General features: G+C 40.5%; 1 protein-coding gene across 1 annotated transcript in view; it reads right to left on the reverse strand.

The window, feature by feature from the left end:
- The window catches only part of CDHR5 (cadherin related family member 5), a 35,092-nt gene extending 18,549 nt beyond the window's left edge, over positions 1-16,543 (reverse strand). The window contains exons 1-9 of the mRNA XM_020784075.3: positions 16,365-16,543; positions 14,437-14,612; positions 12,433-12,489; positions 9,118-9,210; positions 6,553-6,651; positions 5,887-5,994; positions 5,023-5,193; positions 3,097-3,187; positions 118-215 (exon numbers count right to left, since the gene is read on the reverse strand). Of these exons, the coding sequence (XP_020639734.3) occupies positions 118-215; positions 3,097-3,187; positions 5,023-5,193; positions 5,887-5,994; positions 6,553-6,651; positions 9,118-9,210; positions 12,433-12,489; positions 14,437-14,612; positions 16,365-16,443 (972 nt within the window). The 5' untranslated portion in view covers positions 16,444-16,543. The remainder of the gene's footprint in view (positions 1-117; positions 216-3,096; positions 3,188-5,022; positions 5,194-5,886; positions 5,995-6,552; positions 6,652-9,117; positions 9,211-12,432; positions 12,490-14,436; positions 14,613-16,364) is intronic.
- Between the last annotated feature and the right edge of the window lie 853 nt (positions 16,544-17,396).

Raw genomic sequence — 17,396 nt, forward strand, 5'->3', positions numbered from 1 at the left:
TGTTTGTCCTAGGTCTCCTGTGTCACTTATCATGGCTGAGTTCCTTTCTGCTCCCTAAATGTATGCTCCACACCCACAGTTGACTTGTAGAATATTGACACTTATCAAGAGACTCACCACAACATACAATGTGAATGTCTTCAGAATGTCAACAGTCTTATTCATTGTTATGTTTCCGGTATATTTGCTGATGAAGAATGTATTGTTTTCATTTCCTAAAGGCAACAAGGAAAAAAATAACACTTCTGATTACCACAACCAAGAGCAAAATGGGAGAGTTGTGCTATGTAATGCAGTGGAGATAGAATTGTGTCTGGTCTTGTGAGGCCTGGTAGAGGCCCTAATTTGTTCCTCATTAATTCTCATGGGGATCTAATGGGGTGGTGGTGGCAGGGCTGCAAAGAAACACTGCAACCAAGACTGTTGAACCACAAGTCTTTGCCAAATCAAGAGATCTGTCTGGAGAGTTGGAAACTGAGTAGGATGAGGGATATGGGAAGACAGGCAAAGAGAACAGGTATAGCAAAAGCAGACATAGTAATCACAATTCCACATTCAAGGCTGTCATGGACCCCCAGCCCAAAATATCTCTGCATGATTAAGAAGGTCATCAGGTGAAATCACTGTTTCTTAGGCTGAGTTACTCCATGGATCTGGTGTGAAAGCAGGTTGGAAGCAGAGTAGAAGGCACACTGCAGACTGAAACCTGCTGAGTAAAAATATGAATAGCCTCATACTTAGGCACAGGGGCTGTCCACAAATGATGGAAAGATAACATTTAACATACACAAAAACTAGGTCAAGAGACATGTTCACTTAAAAGAAGACAAAGGAAAATTGGATATTGTCAAATCTGTCAGTCAAAACATGGGGATTAATGTCTAATATCCTAAACCAACTGGGGTGGTGAAGAAAGTGTGCCTGTCCTTTTACAGACAAGAATCTCTTGAAGGAAGTGAAAATCTAAAGCAAAAGAATGGTAGGAGCAAGCATTTCCCAGCCCATTTGAAAGAACTGGTTTTTAGATTTTAAAGTCCTTTCTAGACCTAAAGGCAATTGCTAGTCCCAACCAAAGAAGACCACTGGATCAGTAGGATTACAGACTGTTGCTTTAGCAGCGGCTGAAAGCTTGTTGCCTAGCATAGTAAATTGCAACTAGTGTAGACCCATTGAATCAGTGAAATCCCCACTGATAGATCAACTCCTCTATAGCTATTAGCTATAGGCATCCTTCAGTCTCAAGAGACTATGGTAACATGCTCTGAATAGAGGACCTGGAACAGCATCTAGTGTGGCTGAGAAGGCCAATTCAAAAGTGACAATCCCTTCCACTCTGAAGACAAATACAGCCTGTCCCCTGTCCAGATCTCTGATTCTGCTGGTTTGGGGACTGCCTCTTTGCCTCGGCCTGCTGGACAAGGCTCTCTTCAAAATGGGAGAGGCATCGCCTGCCTCCAGGCTGAACACTCAGATGTCAAAGTTTCCCATCTGTTGAGGTCCATTTCTAAGGCCTTCAGATCCCGCTTGCAGATATCCTTGTATCGCAGCTGTGGTCTCCATCTGGGTCGCTTTCCCTGCACTAATTCTCCATACAGGAGATTTTTTGGAATCCGACCATCAGCCATTCTCATGACATGCCCGAGCCAATGTAGACGTCGCTGTTTCAGTAATGTATACATGCTAAAAATTCCAGCTCATTCTAAGACTACTCTATTTGGAACTTTGTCCTGCCAGGTGATACCAAAAATGCATTGCAGACAACACATATGGAACGTGTTCAGCTTCCTCTCCTGCCACGCACAAAGGGTCCAGGACTCACTGCAGTACAGGAGTGCACTCAGGACACAGGCTCTATAGTCCTAGATCTTGGTATATGTCATCAGCTTCTTATTAAGCCATATTCTCTTTGTGAGTCTAGAGAACATGGTAGCTGCTTTGCCAATGCATCTTTCCAGCTCGACATCTAGGGAGAGAATGTTGGAGATCATTGAGCCAAGGTAGACGAAATCATGAACAACCTCCAATTCTTGCATGGAGAGAATAATAGAGGGAGGTGAGTCCATGCCCTGGCCCATGACTTGTGCTTTCTTCAGGCTGACTGTTAATCCAAAATCTTGGCAGACCTTACTAAAATGATTCATAAGTTGTTGGAGCTTTTCAGCAGAATGGGCAACAACAGCTGCATCAACAATAGCTGCATCATCGAACTCCTCTATAAGTTCTATTGATTCAGTAGGCCTTACCTCGTTGTGACTTATTACACTAAGCAATGGGATTTGAATCAGAAACTGATTCATTGGATTTAGGGCCTGTCCAGACTGGTTGTTTGGGTGTGCAGTGGATCAGGCTATAAAGGGTCTGTTGGGTCAGGGAGAGGATCAATATGCCATTTGGCGTGCTGCTCCCATCCAAACAGAAAAAGACCCCAACTGTCATTTAAGTGCTTCTCCTGAACATATGTGGAGGAAAGATATATATTTTTATTGTTTCTCTTTCCCTCTGTCAGTGCCCTTCCCTTTTTTCTCTCTCAAATTCTCTCTCAGAATCTGCAGATGCAGGAAGCTGCTATCTCCTAAATAACAAGCCTGCCAAAAAGAAGGTATGCCCTACTGCTGGGCCAGAAAAGTATGTGACAGCTCTTAAAGGAGAAGGACAAACCGTTCTAAGTAGCAACACCTGTAGATGTTATCTTTATATATATCAATCATTAAGGGCAATGCACATTTCTTCCATTAAGTAATTTCCTAGCTTACAATGACATGACCTTAGACATTCTATCATGCATGCAAATTATGTCTGTGCTTACCTTCCAATGACCAATCATAAAGCAAACTAAATGCAAAATACATAACTGATGAAAATCAGATATTAGGACAAACCAAAATCTGCCACCTCTTGGGAAACAGCTCTTCTAAAACTATGCAAAAGGATATAATCAGGATCAAACTGGTCTATACAGTTATCACATTACAAGAAGTGGTGCTTCCTAAGCTTTTCTTACCTTCTGTATCTTGCAAATCAGTTTTGTGACTGAACATTGAAACAGAGACTCACTAGATGCTTGACAGTTATATTCCAATTATAAATTCCACTCACCATCAACAATATCGTAGACTATTGTTGCATTCAGATCTCTGTCTCCATCAATAGCATAGAGAGGTCCTGGCTTCAAGATCACAGGTTCAGTCTACAATAACAAGGCATACAACTTTCATAAATCTGCGATGCTTCTAAGGCACTTACTTGGTCATTTGGGGGTATTTTCCCATGTTGCAAATTTTGGCCCTCAAATGAAGCGTCTATTGGGGGCAATTAAAATTTTATACAAAGCAAGTAAAATTACAGCCATTGATGCAAGAAGAAGAAGAAGAAGAAGTGGATGAATTTACTATGGCTATTCTGGGAATGATGGCTCTTTGAAGATGTAGTATAATAAATGATAGTGATATGGCATGTACTGGCTTCCTCAAGTAAACAATCTCAGGTTGGTCTCCTGGTGAACAAGTCAGTGAGGTGGAAGCAGCTCTTGTGATTGCAATGTCTTAGCCTTGATATGCCCTCATTTCATGATTTAGGGAATCACAGAATAATAGAGTTGGAAGGGGCCTGTGACGCTATCGAGTCCAATCCCCTGCTCAATGGAGGAATCCAAATCAAAACTGATCTGACTGATGGCTGTCTTTTGTCTTGAATGCCTCCAGTGTTGGGAAGTACCTTTTCATGTCAGTGCCATTTCCTATATTTAAAAGGATCATTATGAAAAGGTACATTGCTCATGGGTATATCTGCCTCAAAAATATTACTAGCTCCAGTCTGTTTCTAGACTCCCTGAGCACCCAAAGTATTTGGAAATGATACAAGCTCTCTTGCTATTGCCACTCTCTGCAATTTCGTTGGTTTGGCTTTAAGTCTCAAATTAGTTGGTTCTGGCATAGATAGAAGCTGAAAACACTATATCAGCTGTCCTGCTAAGAATAAGAGGGTTATCTGTGGGGGTTTTCTCAAGATGAGGACCCAAATATGGGAAGGAAAGATATATTTTAATGGGGCCTGAGGGGTCAAGTGAGGGAAAAGCCAGCAACCATGAGGCGCGCACACGCGCACCCACCCACCCATCAGTTTAAACTGCAGCTTGTGCATAAGGATATGTATGGAAACTTTTCCATACCCTTTGTAATCGTTTTCCTCTCAGCCCACTCTTGGTAAAGGGAAGAGATTGCTCATTCACTAGAAAAACTGCTGCTACTGCCTCCCTTCCTTACTTCAATACAGAGGAAGGAAAACTCTTTTTATCCAATCAATGGGAAGATTTCAGTTTGTGGGATATGCATTTCCCTCCCAAGAACTATTTTGGTGACTCAGTAAATAAAGCCATAAAAGGGTGGTTTCTCCCTTAAGTAATTGGGGAAATATCTGGTATGCAAGCAGAGCACATAATTCAATGGGTATGGTGGATTTTATCTAAGAAGTTATTAAGCTTTATTACACATCAAAATTGGGGGAAGGATTACAACATATTTGTCACAAAAGGTGAGTCATCACAGTCTTCCCTGGACAAAATGTAATTTACCACCACAACAACATGTAAATAGTTCTGAGTCACCAAATGGTAATGACACCAATGTAAATTTCTCCTTGTCACTCGCTGCTGTGCCTCCTCTTTCACCAGCCCCGGGCATACAGTTTCATCACTCCCTCTCCTTCTCCTTCTCTACGCTCTGTCTCCCTCTCTGTGTGTGTCCCTCTCATGGCTGAATAAAATACTGTACTTTGCTTTCCAACCCCAAAACACACTTCCTGGGTGAAGAAAATCTATGCTTTTCTGTGTATTATGTAATTAGCATTTTTAAATTGATTTGAAACTTGCAAAACCCTATTCAAAACCAGGTGTTTTTTTTTTTTCACATGTAACTGAGCCCTTTGTCTTTCAGATGCCATAGCACTCAGATTAATACACCTCCTTCTCTTGACATTCAGGAAGACACTGTGGAGTGAACAGAGCAGAGAGCCCTTTGTGCATACCATTCTCTCTGAGATGTTGACCTTGCCAGTGTAGCCGTGGTTGATACACACTATGTGGCCAACGGTGAGAGTGCACGGCTGAAACCAAGGAGGCCTGCGATCGGCTTGTAGGATGTGTATAGTTATTTCTGCAGTGGCTGTGTGCAAAGCCGTTGCACTATTATTCCCATCCTATGCAAAAGAAAAACAATCGGCAACAAGTACAGCAGGCTGAACTCGTTAGATAAAACTGCAACGGAAAATAATCCCTATTACTACTCTTGCGTAGTTCAACAGCATAAATCATCACCATCAGATGTTCCAAATCCAAATAGCTGCATTACTGTATACCATCTAAATGAGGAACATCTGACTCCGATTGTTGCTAGGGTCAGCCCTTCCCCCCTAACTATTAATTATGTTAGCTAAGAATTATGGGAATTGCTGTCAATAGTACATGAAGAACAACATGCTCCCCATCTCAGATCTAAATAGAAGCCATCTTTCATGAAAATCAATGTGGCTGATCCAGAAACGCTTGCATCCTCTAATGCAGGCACATTGTCCTCTCTTCTGACCCTATAAATTTCATTGCGTGGGGCAGCTCTACAAGCCCATTTATCCATACAAGTGGATAAAGGTTTGCCCCTGAAATGAATGAGGGGATCTCTTGCAGGTAATACGGCTCCATGTAGGAACCAGAGCTCTCACACCCCACCCAGGCTTCTTGAATCTCATGGTGGCCAGGACTGCCAGTCTTAGCTTAAGCCCTGCACATAGACAGTAAAGCGTTTATTCTGTCAAATGATAAAAAAGGCACGGGCATATACAATAGGGTGTTTTTGGTCACAATAAAACAAATGTTTTGGTTATAATAAAACTCACCATGGCATATAAGATAAACTCCATGAAATTAATTGTTTCATAATCCAGCGCTTTGTACAAGACAATTTGTGGGTTATTAATTCCTTGTATATTGAAATATTCCAGTTCCTGGAAACCATCAAGAGAGAGACAGTCTAAAACACAGTACAACCTTTTAAGAGCTGTGTTAAGCACTTGGTTTGATCAAACTAGGTTATGAAATGTCTGAGGTCTCTGGCTTCCATCCCACTTATAAAACGGAATGTTCTTTTGCTCCTTAGAAGGTACTGACAGATACTGGTCCAACTTAGTTTCTTTTCTAAGTGGCAGGGAAGAGGGACAAACAAAATGAATGATAGCAACATATGTGACAGATTTTTTTTAAAGTGACTTTTTGGATGAGAGCTCCCCAGATCACCCAGCCAGCATGCAGGAAAAAATACCACGCAGAATGAATGACATTAAGTGGCCCCTAGTTGTCAGCATTAAGAGGATTAATTCAAAGGGGGAGAGAAAGTGATATTAATCGTAATAGTTTACATACACAAAAGAAAATGTCAACAGTTTGTCCTCCTTTTATTGCTATTCCTTTTATTGCTTTAAAGGAGCAAAGAACTTTTAATATCCTCTTTGTATTTTATTTAGCAATTGAATTACACCCCTTTCCAATCAAAACATGATACTGACCGTAGTATTTCCAGTAAGATTATAAAATATGATGTCTCCATCAGCATCAGTGGCAGTAACATTAGCTTGGGGCACGACAACTGTGTTCACTTTTGTATCCTAGGGTGAGGTAGGGATGGCAGAAAGGCAATTTTTTATTTTTGTGTGTTGCATGTAGTTCAAATGAATTCATATACAGTACATGTGCACATGTGTCACTATTATCGCAGAAGAACCAAACATCTCACAAAAGGCATTTTAAAAAGCAGCAACAAATTTCATGTACATTTCAGAGATGGAGTAGAGCAATTAATATGTATATTTTAGAAATGGATTCCACCCCATTTCTTGTGGAATCTGTAGGGGACCCTTTGGGGTAGATTTGAGGGTTTGTGGGTAGAAGAGGGAGAGGAAATCCCATTGTGTGACCAGAAGCTCCACTCTGCAAATGAAGGTCCATTCATAAAACTCTGGACATCATCAGAAATAAGATTATACTAGCAAAGGAGATAATATTTGTTGGGGATACAGGAGAGGGCCTTCTTTGTTGCTGCTCCCAGTCTTTGGAACTCCGTCCCACAGGAGGCCAGGCTGGACCCTTCTTTGCTGCCCTTTCGCAGGCAGACAAAGACCTTTCTTTTCAGGCAGGCTTTCCAGGATTTGCGCCTTGCTGCTTTTAAATGTGTTGCATTTAACTATGTTTTTACTACTGTTTTTATTTACTTTTTTCAATATAATTGTTTAATTCTTTTAAAATATTGTAATAATGTATTGTTTTTAACTTTTAATATTGTTTTTTAATGATGTAAGCTGCCTTTGGTCCTTTAGGAGAAAGTTAAGATATAAATACTTCAAATAAACATATATTTATAAGAAACACATCTGATCTGTTGATTGTACAAATAAAATTTAATTTATAAGCAACAACCTATGGAGAGACGAAGTTCTTTGTTATATTTTTGACACTGAAATAGGTCTCATTATTTTCAGTGGACTTACTCCTACATGGATTCGAGAAGCTATTACTTCAGAAATATTGCTTCATAAAAGTAAATAAACCCATTCAAATATGCAGAGAGATTTGAAATATTTCCTTGAGAGAAGACCAGCTGTTCCAATTGTTTGAATGATCTTCTAACATTACCAACAGTCTGAGGTGTTTTGAAAGATCTGCAGTGTGTTGTAACTAATTATAGGGGAGGACATGGGAGTAGAAATGCATTTGACATTTTATATAGACCTTTTCTAGATGACTCTATTAATTTGCATTGATCCAATATCTGACTGTCGCTGTGATTTATTTATGTGTTTACAGCACTGAGATAGGTTTCCTGATAAAATTGATCTCAGGTGAGGGACTCACAACATAAAACAATCAAATACAAAATTAAAATATAGTATCGTAACTCAGATTCCAGCACAAACATTTCTAGTAAAAAGAGCAAATAAAGCTAGGTTGTATATATGCAGAGAGCGATGACAATGTGAATATGGATCAGGGCAGATCATGTCAGAAGGTCAGGGAGGAAGTGGGGAAGAACTTCCTGCTCTCACAATGTTTGGGAGTAGGACACAAACTGCCTCATGTGCCCCAAGGCAGAAAGAATGAAGCCAGAAGTGGCTAGAGGTTCACTTCCAGTTTTGAAAAAGAAAATATTTATTTAATGATAAAATGTTGGGAAGGGTCCTGTGACCCTTAAAATATTATTGTCATGAGAGGAGTCTTCCCAGAGCAATAATTTGCCTCTCCTCCGCCCCCCCGAAACAGAGAGGGATGGGGGATACTTGCAGACAGCATAAACAGCCGTCAGAAATTACACATGGCCCAAAGGGTGCACTTTGCTTACTCTTGATATACATGTATTGGCAGTTTGTATGAATTTTTAGAAATGTATGTAATGGCTTTAGGAGCTCATCAATATGAACAGGCATGATGATGTTCAGTCTCTAGTAGGAAAGCAGCAAGTGGAAAAAGAAATGTGAATATATATCCTTCCTTCCTTCCTTCCTTCCTTCCTTCCTTCCTTCCTTCCTTCCTTCCTTCCTTCCTTACTCACTTACTCACTTACTCACTTACTCACTTACCCACTCAATACATAGAATTTTGACTTTCTGATGTATGTGTGCCATTGTTGTTGGACATAAGTGTGCTTTCTCAAGGTTGTGCTATCTTTAGATTTAAGTATCACAGGCTTTGGCAACTTGTAGCTTATCCCTGGCTAGGGATGATGGGTGTTGGGTTTGAACACATCTTGAGGTTGCCAGGATAGTGAAGACTATCATGCATCCATCTAATTGCTGCCTATACAAGATTTTCCTCCTCTTGAGAATATGAGCCAATGCACTGTGGTGGATAAAGTGACAGACTAAGACCTGGATTTAAATCCCTGCTCAGCCATGAAAACTAACTGAGGTGCCAGTGGTAAAACCACTCTTTAAATATCTCACATATCTTGAAAAGCAGCTCTTCAGTTCTAAGATGATGATGATGGTGATTAGAGTTGCCATAAGCTGGATGTGACTTCCCTACACATAACAACAGTTCATTACCTTGAATTGACATTATATATTAATAGAATTGTTTACCTCACTAATATGGACTGTAATGTTTGTTTCCTTAAAGACAGGAACATTATCATTCACATTTTCAATTGTCAACACAACAATCAGATTATTTACCTGGAAAAACAGAGCAGAGTTAGCAGTTTCCTGTTGATTCAAATGCTGACAATCCAAAACACAATAGAACTTCAAGAAGATATATATATCTTGTTATATATATATATAACAACTCTGAAACATGGGATCTGTTGCATTCCAAACTGGTCATGAAATCCAAGTTGAGATGGCAAGCAGTTGTAAAGCAATGGCCAAATAGGCATGTCAAACAGCTTCCCTTTGTCTGAAAGGGTTCTTTAAACAGCAGCCAATGTTGCGTCTTTAGGGGAGAGCCGGAACAATACTAGGCCAAAAGGTAAACCTCCACCATTGGTCCTTATTGGGTATTTCTCCTTCTGCATACCTGCCACTCACAACAGCTCCTGCTAGCATATGTTCATAACCAGTTTAGCCTTAAGTATCTGCTTGGTCTGGAAACAAGTACTGTACCTAGTTTGGACCAAACTAGATGAGTTGTTACTTTTGTTATGAGACGATGATACAATGTTTTCTCCCCAAAGACACTATCTTTCAAAGGAGGGCACCATCTCCATCCAATGTGTCTGTGCAAATGAGACCCATGCTTATATTTCCCAGTGACCAATCACCAAGCAAAAGCAAGCTAATTTGCTATTGGCGAATTAGCAATCTTGCATGCACATCTAACACATGGTCATGCAGCCCTTCCCCAAACTAATCTGCATGTTTATTTGTTTGCAGTACTGATCAGTTAGATGGTTTCATCTTCCCTAACCCTAAAATAAACCCCTCCTCTTGCTCCCTCTTGCTACACCTGTTTTCTGTTTTTGGTTGTCAGCTCTCTTCTTCCAAGATATCCCTAGGAAAGGATGAAGATAAAGCCTTGCCCACTTATCCCGGAATAACCACACGAGACCGGGTACATGGGTTAAACATGGGCCCCACTTTATTAATATCCATTCCATTTTCATGAACATGCCAATCTTCCGGGGGAAAGGGGTCCTGCTGTAGTGCGGATTCAAATTCCTTGCTGGGTATTAGGTTGGCTCTTGTCCAGTTGCTGGGCTCAGGCCTCAGTTATTCCCTTCGTTATCAACATGGAATAACTGACTGCCTCTGAATTTCCCCGGACCCCTTCCTTCTCTGTGTACCTTCCGGGGTCTGGGAGCATCCCCAGTGCATCTTCACCCCCCAGCACCGCGGTTGCCTGCCAGGGTGTGCTACTGATCCAAATGCACTGGAATTCGTTGCCCCTACCCAAGAAACCAATATCCAGTACCTTTGAATCCACACTACCCGCCCCGTGTGACCAAATGTTACCATCTTCGCTTGGCTGGCGCTCCTAGTCCAGTGTGGGATAGGCAAAAAATCCCTGCCCCCAATTGGGTGACGGGTCAAAAATTCCTATCCAGCCCCCAACAGGGTGACCAGCTAATCTCACACTAGAAAATAGGGCGGGCAGGTGGGTTGCCAATTCAGCATGGCCGGTGGAGGACAATGGGAGAGTGCCCCTTTAAATGTTAATCTGGGCAAGTTGGCAAAGCCCCACCTCGATAATTGGATCCCTTTGGTCCCTCTATCCATGTGACCATTTTTTGCACAGTATGGGTTTCTCCCGCCCCATGGGGCTGAGAAATCCATCTCTTGCCACTTTTAATTTTCGTTTCTTCCTTTAACTTCTGAAGATTGCTGAATAGTGAGCAAAACATTTTTCCTACCTCCTGAGTAGAGATGGGCACGAACAGGTGTTCTGTGATTCCAGCGTGGTTCTGAGCCCCACCTCCTCTGGGGGACACCCTTCAGAGGCAGCGCCCTGGCTTCCCTCCTCCCCCTCCTCTGAGTGCTGCCTCTGAATGGGTATCTACCAGAGGAGGTGGGGCTCAGAACCACATCGGAACTACAGAACACCTGTTGGGTCAATGACCAAACTGGCATGAACCGCCAAACCTGTGATTCTTGCCGATCTTTAGTTCTGAGTATTAATTGTACAAAGTGCTGCTTATGGGAAGAGGTGGTTTAGTAAAGGCAGATTTGTCATAAATTCTAACCCTGATTAGAATAAATTTATTCATCTGGACATTTGCAACTTGTGGCTCTCAGAAACACCATGTTAGGAAACAAAAACTGCTAAGGAAACGAACAAATTTAAGCTCTCTGCTTCTACTGTCAGGCTTCTGGTAATGTCTGCTTTAATCCTCAGTGAACATTCCTTCTTCAAATGTTGTCTTTATGCAGTAAATCACACTTGAACAGCTGTGTAACAAAAAGGAAATGGTTCTATTTCTAACAGTAGGATGAAACAGCTGCAACTTCAGTTTTCATCTCTGATTCCAGACAGTAAGCGCTGTGATTTCATGGCCAGGGCGACTCCTAGCACATTTCACTTGCTATCAAGAGAATTTTCGACCACCTGCATCTCAACATAACAGAGATACAACAGATGGGTGCTACAGGGCTAACTTATTTGAGTGCATCATTTTTCAAAGTAGTCCTATCTGACCTCTGTGTTTTCTGCCGATCTGGAGGAAGAATTCATATCTGTGGTCTACATTAATTCTGTGATATCTCCTCCCTCCATAGACCACTTTTCTGGTTTCTGTAGTGGAGGAGTTCGCAAAAAAGTGGGCATTGGGTTGTTGTTGAACTACAGCTTCCATCATCCCTAGGAAGCATAGTCAGTGGTGAAGGATGCTGGGAATTACAGTCCTGTGACATCTGGAAGCTGGGGCAGCTGCTGAATCCAGTCCTAGGGACACTATAAATCCAGCCCAGTTTTTAGTCTGCATTTACAGAAGATATCCAAGGTGCTGAACTCTTCAAACAGCAAAGACTATAACCTGGAGTGGATTCACTGCACTCATAGAATTGGTCACCAGCTGCCCCTGGCAGGAAGACTGCAGTATTTCCCATCTTTGCAATAATACCTCAGCCTGGATTGGAGCAAAAAATAAATAATTAAAAGCCTTTCAAAAGGCAAGTAGCTCTGCTACAAGACATGAATGCAGATTCGGAATGGCAACTTTGAATATCCATTTTACTTCTGTTGTGATACATAAATTTTTCCAGGCCCAATGCCTGGAGAACAAACACAAGAAACTTTAATGGGTGAAGAGACATCCAGTGTTCTTGACATAACCTAGAGGTACCACCAGACAACCACTGACCAAGAGAATCACTTTCAACAGTCATACAGTGACCCTGCAAACACATTTCTTCCATTAGGATGGCGCAACAATATGAAGGAAGATCAGAGATGTTACTCACGGTCGTTCCCATATCTACACTCCAGCAATTCAGTTGCACAATAAGTACAGTTGTATTCTGCATTGGGAAAAAAATGTTTCCAATTAAAGCATGTTTTTGTGGCACAGATGCATTTCTTATGCACAAGGTGCTTTGAAGCATTTGCACTGCAGTGGGTTTTTACTCATTTTATGAATACACATCTATTACCGAAATTGGCTGCTAACGTACTGTTCCAGGCCCAGTAATATATAATTAAGTGCTGTGTTGCCTTATGGACACTTTGCACAAGCATCCAATGCATCCTGCCTCCAACTGAAAATTGCCAAGGTTTGATTTGATTACACAAACACAAACATTTTTCTCTGCAGAAGCCAAATGAGATTTAAAACTGCATTGTATTTTGCCTTGTTTGGGCATGATGCTTGTTTGCTGCATGGGGTGAACAACTATAAATAAGTGAGAGGACAGTGCATCTTTCTTCTTCCACAGGTGTCACAAAACTCCCCCCACCCCATATGGGACAGATGAAAGGACTCTTCACTGTGTATTTTCTTTCTTCTTTTACATGTGCTAGAACTGGACACAGTCAATTTGGAGTACAATATTTAATGAAATATTGTGTGCTTAATTGAATTTTAAGCATATGTTTCCTCCTAAGAAACCTGACAGAACTTACTTTCAGATAAATGTTTGTTGGACTGCAGTTTAGAGCTGCCATATTCTAGTTTTCTAAACCCAGCATCCTAATTTGCGTTTTTTGAAAACAAGATTGTATTATTCACATGCTATGCAAATGTATATTTTATACAAATTGCACATGCTAATTGTTGCATCATCTTTCTACCAAAATGTTTCAACCTTTGTATCATTCATGCAGTAATCAATAATCTGAGAAAGACAGTATAATGTAATATGTCATGTCAGACTTGGAACAGGGAGACCCAAGTTGAAATCTTTGCTGAGCTGCATATTTTACGTGGCGTCCTTGGCCTGATCTGTACCTCTCAGCCAAACCATCTTACACAGTTGCTTTTGGAGTAAAACAGGGAGAGGAGACCATATGTAAAACAGCCTTGTGTATTCTTGATGTGTACAAATAAAGATGAAATGACATTTTGCCAGGCTCATGGGTTTCTGGTGATAATCTCATGAGATGGCTGTTGTTTTTTGCCATCAGTTTTCAACAATGGCAAAAAAAGAGAGTACACAGAAAATGTCTTGGCTTCACATTCTTTCCCATATTTAACTTTATGTGTATGAACATCAAAGCAAGTGACAATTCAGTGTGGCACTCTGCATAATTTACTGTACTTCACCATCTGCTCGGTATAAATCCTTAAATCTCCACTCCCACTAGATGTAATTTTGTTTCAAGGCTTTAGACTATATGGTAGTGTAATAAAATTTGCAGCAAAGCTCAGAATTTTTACTTTTTGAGCTGTGCTATCCAGAATTCCTCAGTCAGAATAGTAGCTGACCATATTGGCTGGAGGATTCTGGGAACTATAATCTAAGAGTGTAACTGTCAATTACTGTTTCCTAATCAATCAGGCTCTTGTGCACATGTACTGAGGAACAAAATGCATTCACATTAGTGGGACATATATTTGAGTAAGCAGTTTGAAGGAACATGTCGTGCTCCCAAGACAAATACATGTAGATCTAGTTCTTCCAAAAGGACAATATTTCCTTGCCATTATCTGAAACTTTTTTCTGGAAATTCAAGGTTCACAGCAACCATGAACTCAACAAGTTTAGTAAGTATAACAAGCCGAAGTTCCTGAAAATCTATCCTGTTCCTCCTGCTCCTGTCCTCTTGCTTTTCCCAACTTTTCCATTCCTCAGGGCAGCACCTAAATAAGAACCTGCTTAAACATTCAGAAGTTTGTGAAAAGGGAAAGGGGAACCTGATATTTCTGGAAGCCCTGTAAGGTGCAGTCCATCAACTTTTAGAAAAGTTCCCTTTTTTTAGACTACAGCTCCTGTAATTACAGTATATATATATATTTTTTAGATGTTTACCTCATAATCCACTGAATCTTTCAGGATAAGTTGTGAGCCATTTATCTCAAACCATTTGTAGTCCATTGTTGGGTCAATTGTCACTGTAATACCAGCAGCTGTTGTAATGTTGGTAACCACAACTCCAGGATCATTGTTTTCCTTTATACTAGGGTTGTTATTCACCACAGAACAGTCTAAAGAAACAAGCGGCAATATATTTTGTCTGCAAAAGCACTGAAGAGAAGCCTTTGTATCTGACACCATAAACTTAGGTGCTTCGTGCTCTAGTTTGGTACTTTGACAAAGGTGTCATAGGAAGGTTCATGTAGTATACTGTGACCTCTATGGACTATTTGGTTCAACTAAGGAAGCGGATGAGATTCAAAAGTTTAATGTAGAAGGTGAGAATGGGAGCTAAAGGGTGGAGTAGCTGCCATTCCCCTGGAGAATGATTTAGGCCCTTATCATCTTGGTTTAGGTACTAAAAAATCAAACATATTGTGCAGAGGGGGCATTGGAAGGATGAATCAGTTTCACAATCTTATGTTTTTGCATCAAAGTTTCTATTTTATTTTAGGGCTTTAAAAAGTGTACACCTGGAAGTGTTTCCATTGTGCTGTGGATTTTCTGCCTTAGATGATAAAGCTATCTGGGACAACCAGAGGTGTTGCACAGAAATTGACAACCAGAAACTGGCCTTTCTCAGCATTGGGGTCTTCTTTGTGGTGTACTTTCCTGCAGGGGGTATAGCAGCCAGCTTCCCTTCTCACATTCAAAAAGCTCTTTAAAACTGAGCTGTCCCACAGAAGTTTTAGGGGAGGTTCTCCCAAGTAGCTGGGACAGTAGACAAAGGAGGAGGAGAATATTATAATTTATTATTTGTAATGTTTACTGCCACCTGTCTTTTCTTTTTTTTATTTGTCTAATGTTTATATTAATAATATAATTTAGGTTTTATCATTTTTCTTGTACACTGCCCAGAGTAGTGATTGGTTAGATAGACAGTGAATACAAACTAACTAACAAACACATTTCTTCATGACCCTTTGTACTTCAAAGAGATATTTGCATATTTCATTTTTCCTACAAGCAACTCCAGTGGTACAAAAGCAGTAGGCAGGTGTATGAAACAATATTTCAAATAAAAATATTTTTATCCGACCTGATGTTTAAATCTAGGGTGTTTCAACATTTAGCACTATGTTGCAGCTAGATTAAGCCCATTGAATCAACAGAACTTGGAGACGAGGAAGATTCACAAAATCCTCACTCAATGGGCTTCCGCTAGTTGCATCTTACTACTGGATTTCAGCCAACACCTTCATTGACACAACATTCTTATAACTTGGGACAAATCCTACATTGGCAGAGGCTAGACTAGAAAACCTTTGGAATGCATTGCAATTCTATTCAATTTAATTGTGAAATCACTCATAATTAATACAGAGACTCGGTTCCTTGATCCAAACATGATATATAACACAATTGTTATTTAATTCTAAATTAATTGTTTAAACAACTTAAATTTATAAAACGCTACATTTTGAAAGTTATCTGGTGAAGGTGGCAGTACTGCTCCTGAAGATTTGATCTATGTTCCTAAAGCCTTTCATGTACTGCTAATCTGACCCTTCAAAGATCGGCTAAAAGTAGTTATTTTACTAGAATACTAGTAAAATCATGTAGATTCTACCCCTGGCAATGAGTTATGCTTGAAATAATCAGGGCACTTAGGCTGCACTCCTGTGTACACTTACTTGATAGTGCATTTAATTTAAAGTGTTAAAGCTTTAGGAAGTATGCCCTGTGTTTTCAGAGTCCTTGTGGCTTTTTAAAAATTCAATGTTTATGTTAACTTTAACAACTATTTCTATCTCTTTGATGTTGGTTTTTTAAAGCCCAGACCCACATCACAGTCTTTGATCATATCCAGAAAATGCGCTTACCTTCATGTTGACCCTGAGCTTGAAGTACTGACACCAAGAGGAGGAGCATACAGGTACAAAAGCGAATTAAAAGAGCCATCTGGCTGTTGGAAAACACATCCAAAATTTAAGGAAGGCAGGCCATCTAGTTTTGTTGGGTGGATGCTAACAGGAATCTCTCTTTTACTGTTCTATAAGGAAATAATGTTGCAAATGACGTTGAGCTAGTGCAGTCGTTCAACCTTTGCATCCTAGTTTATTGATTTACTTATTTATGACTTATTCACTATCTCCAGCTGCTGAATGTCTCTGTGACAAGCTGTTCATGGAGGTTAGATTGTGTCTGTTGCACAGTCAGGGCCAGTCCTATGTTTAGGCAGAGTGGGACGGCTGCTTCAGGCAGCAAATTTGGGGTATCATGAAAGGCCATTATTTAGTTGCTATTTAATTTTGTTATTATAGTATTTTTTTTTACTACCAGGGATGGAAAGAGCCACTTGCAGGGTTTTCTGCCCTGTGTGGCAGAAGAACTCGGTTTGTGTTTCGTTGGGTGCTATGTACTTTGGATGAGTAGGAAACATCATTTGTAGGTCTACCTCAGACAGTAGAATATCTTGACCTTTCACTGTGTGTGGTGCATATGGATGAGTATCCACTAGGAAGCTTCACTGCATGTAATGGGACTTAGTCCCTAGCAGGTGTGCCAGGAAGGGAGTTTCTGAGATCCTGCACATGGCCAGAACCAACTGGGAAAGAATGGCACTGACTAGAACAGAGGGACCTGTTCATCTCCGTGAAATATTTAACTGGGCTATGGGAGCCAAAAGATTCAACTAAAGGAAAGTTTGGAAACCAGGTAATTGGTTGCCGTTTAGAAAGAGTCACAACCCGGGTTTCTATATGCAAGCACAGTGTTGACTTTAGAACTTTAAAATTAAAAATGAAAATGAACATCCTGCTGGTCATGCACAGGGTGCTTTTGGTTCATTACTGATGAAACCATGACTACCTCTGGGGAAAAGGGGAAAGCCTGTGACCAAGGGTTCATGACTT

This window comes from Pogona vitticeps, chromosome 1 (assembly GCF_051106095.1).
Source record: "Pogona vitticeps strain Pit_001003342236 chromosome 1, PviZW2.1, whole genome shotgun sequence".
NCBI classification, from domain to species: Eukaryota; Metazoa; Chordata; class Lepidosauria; order Squamata; family Agamidae; genus Pogona; species Pogona vitticeps.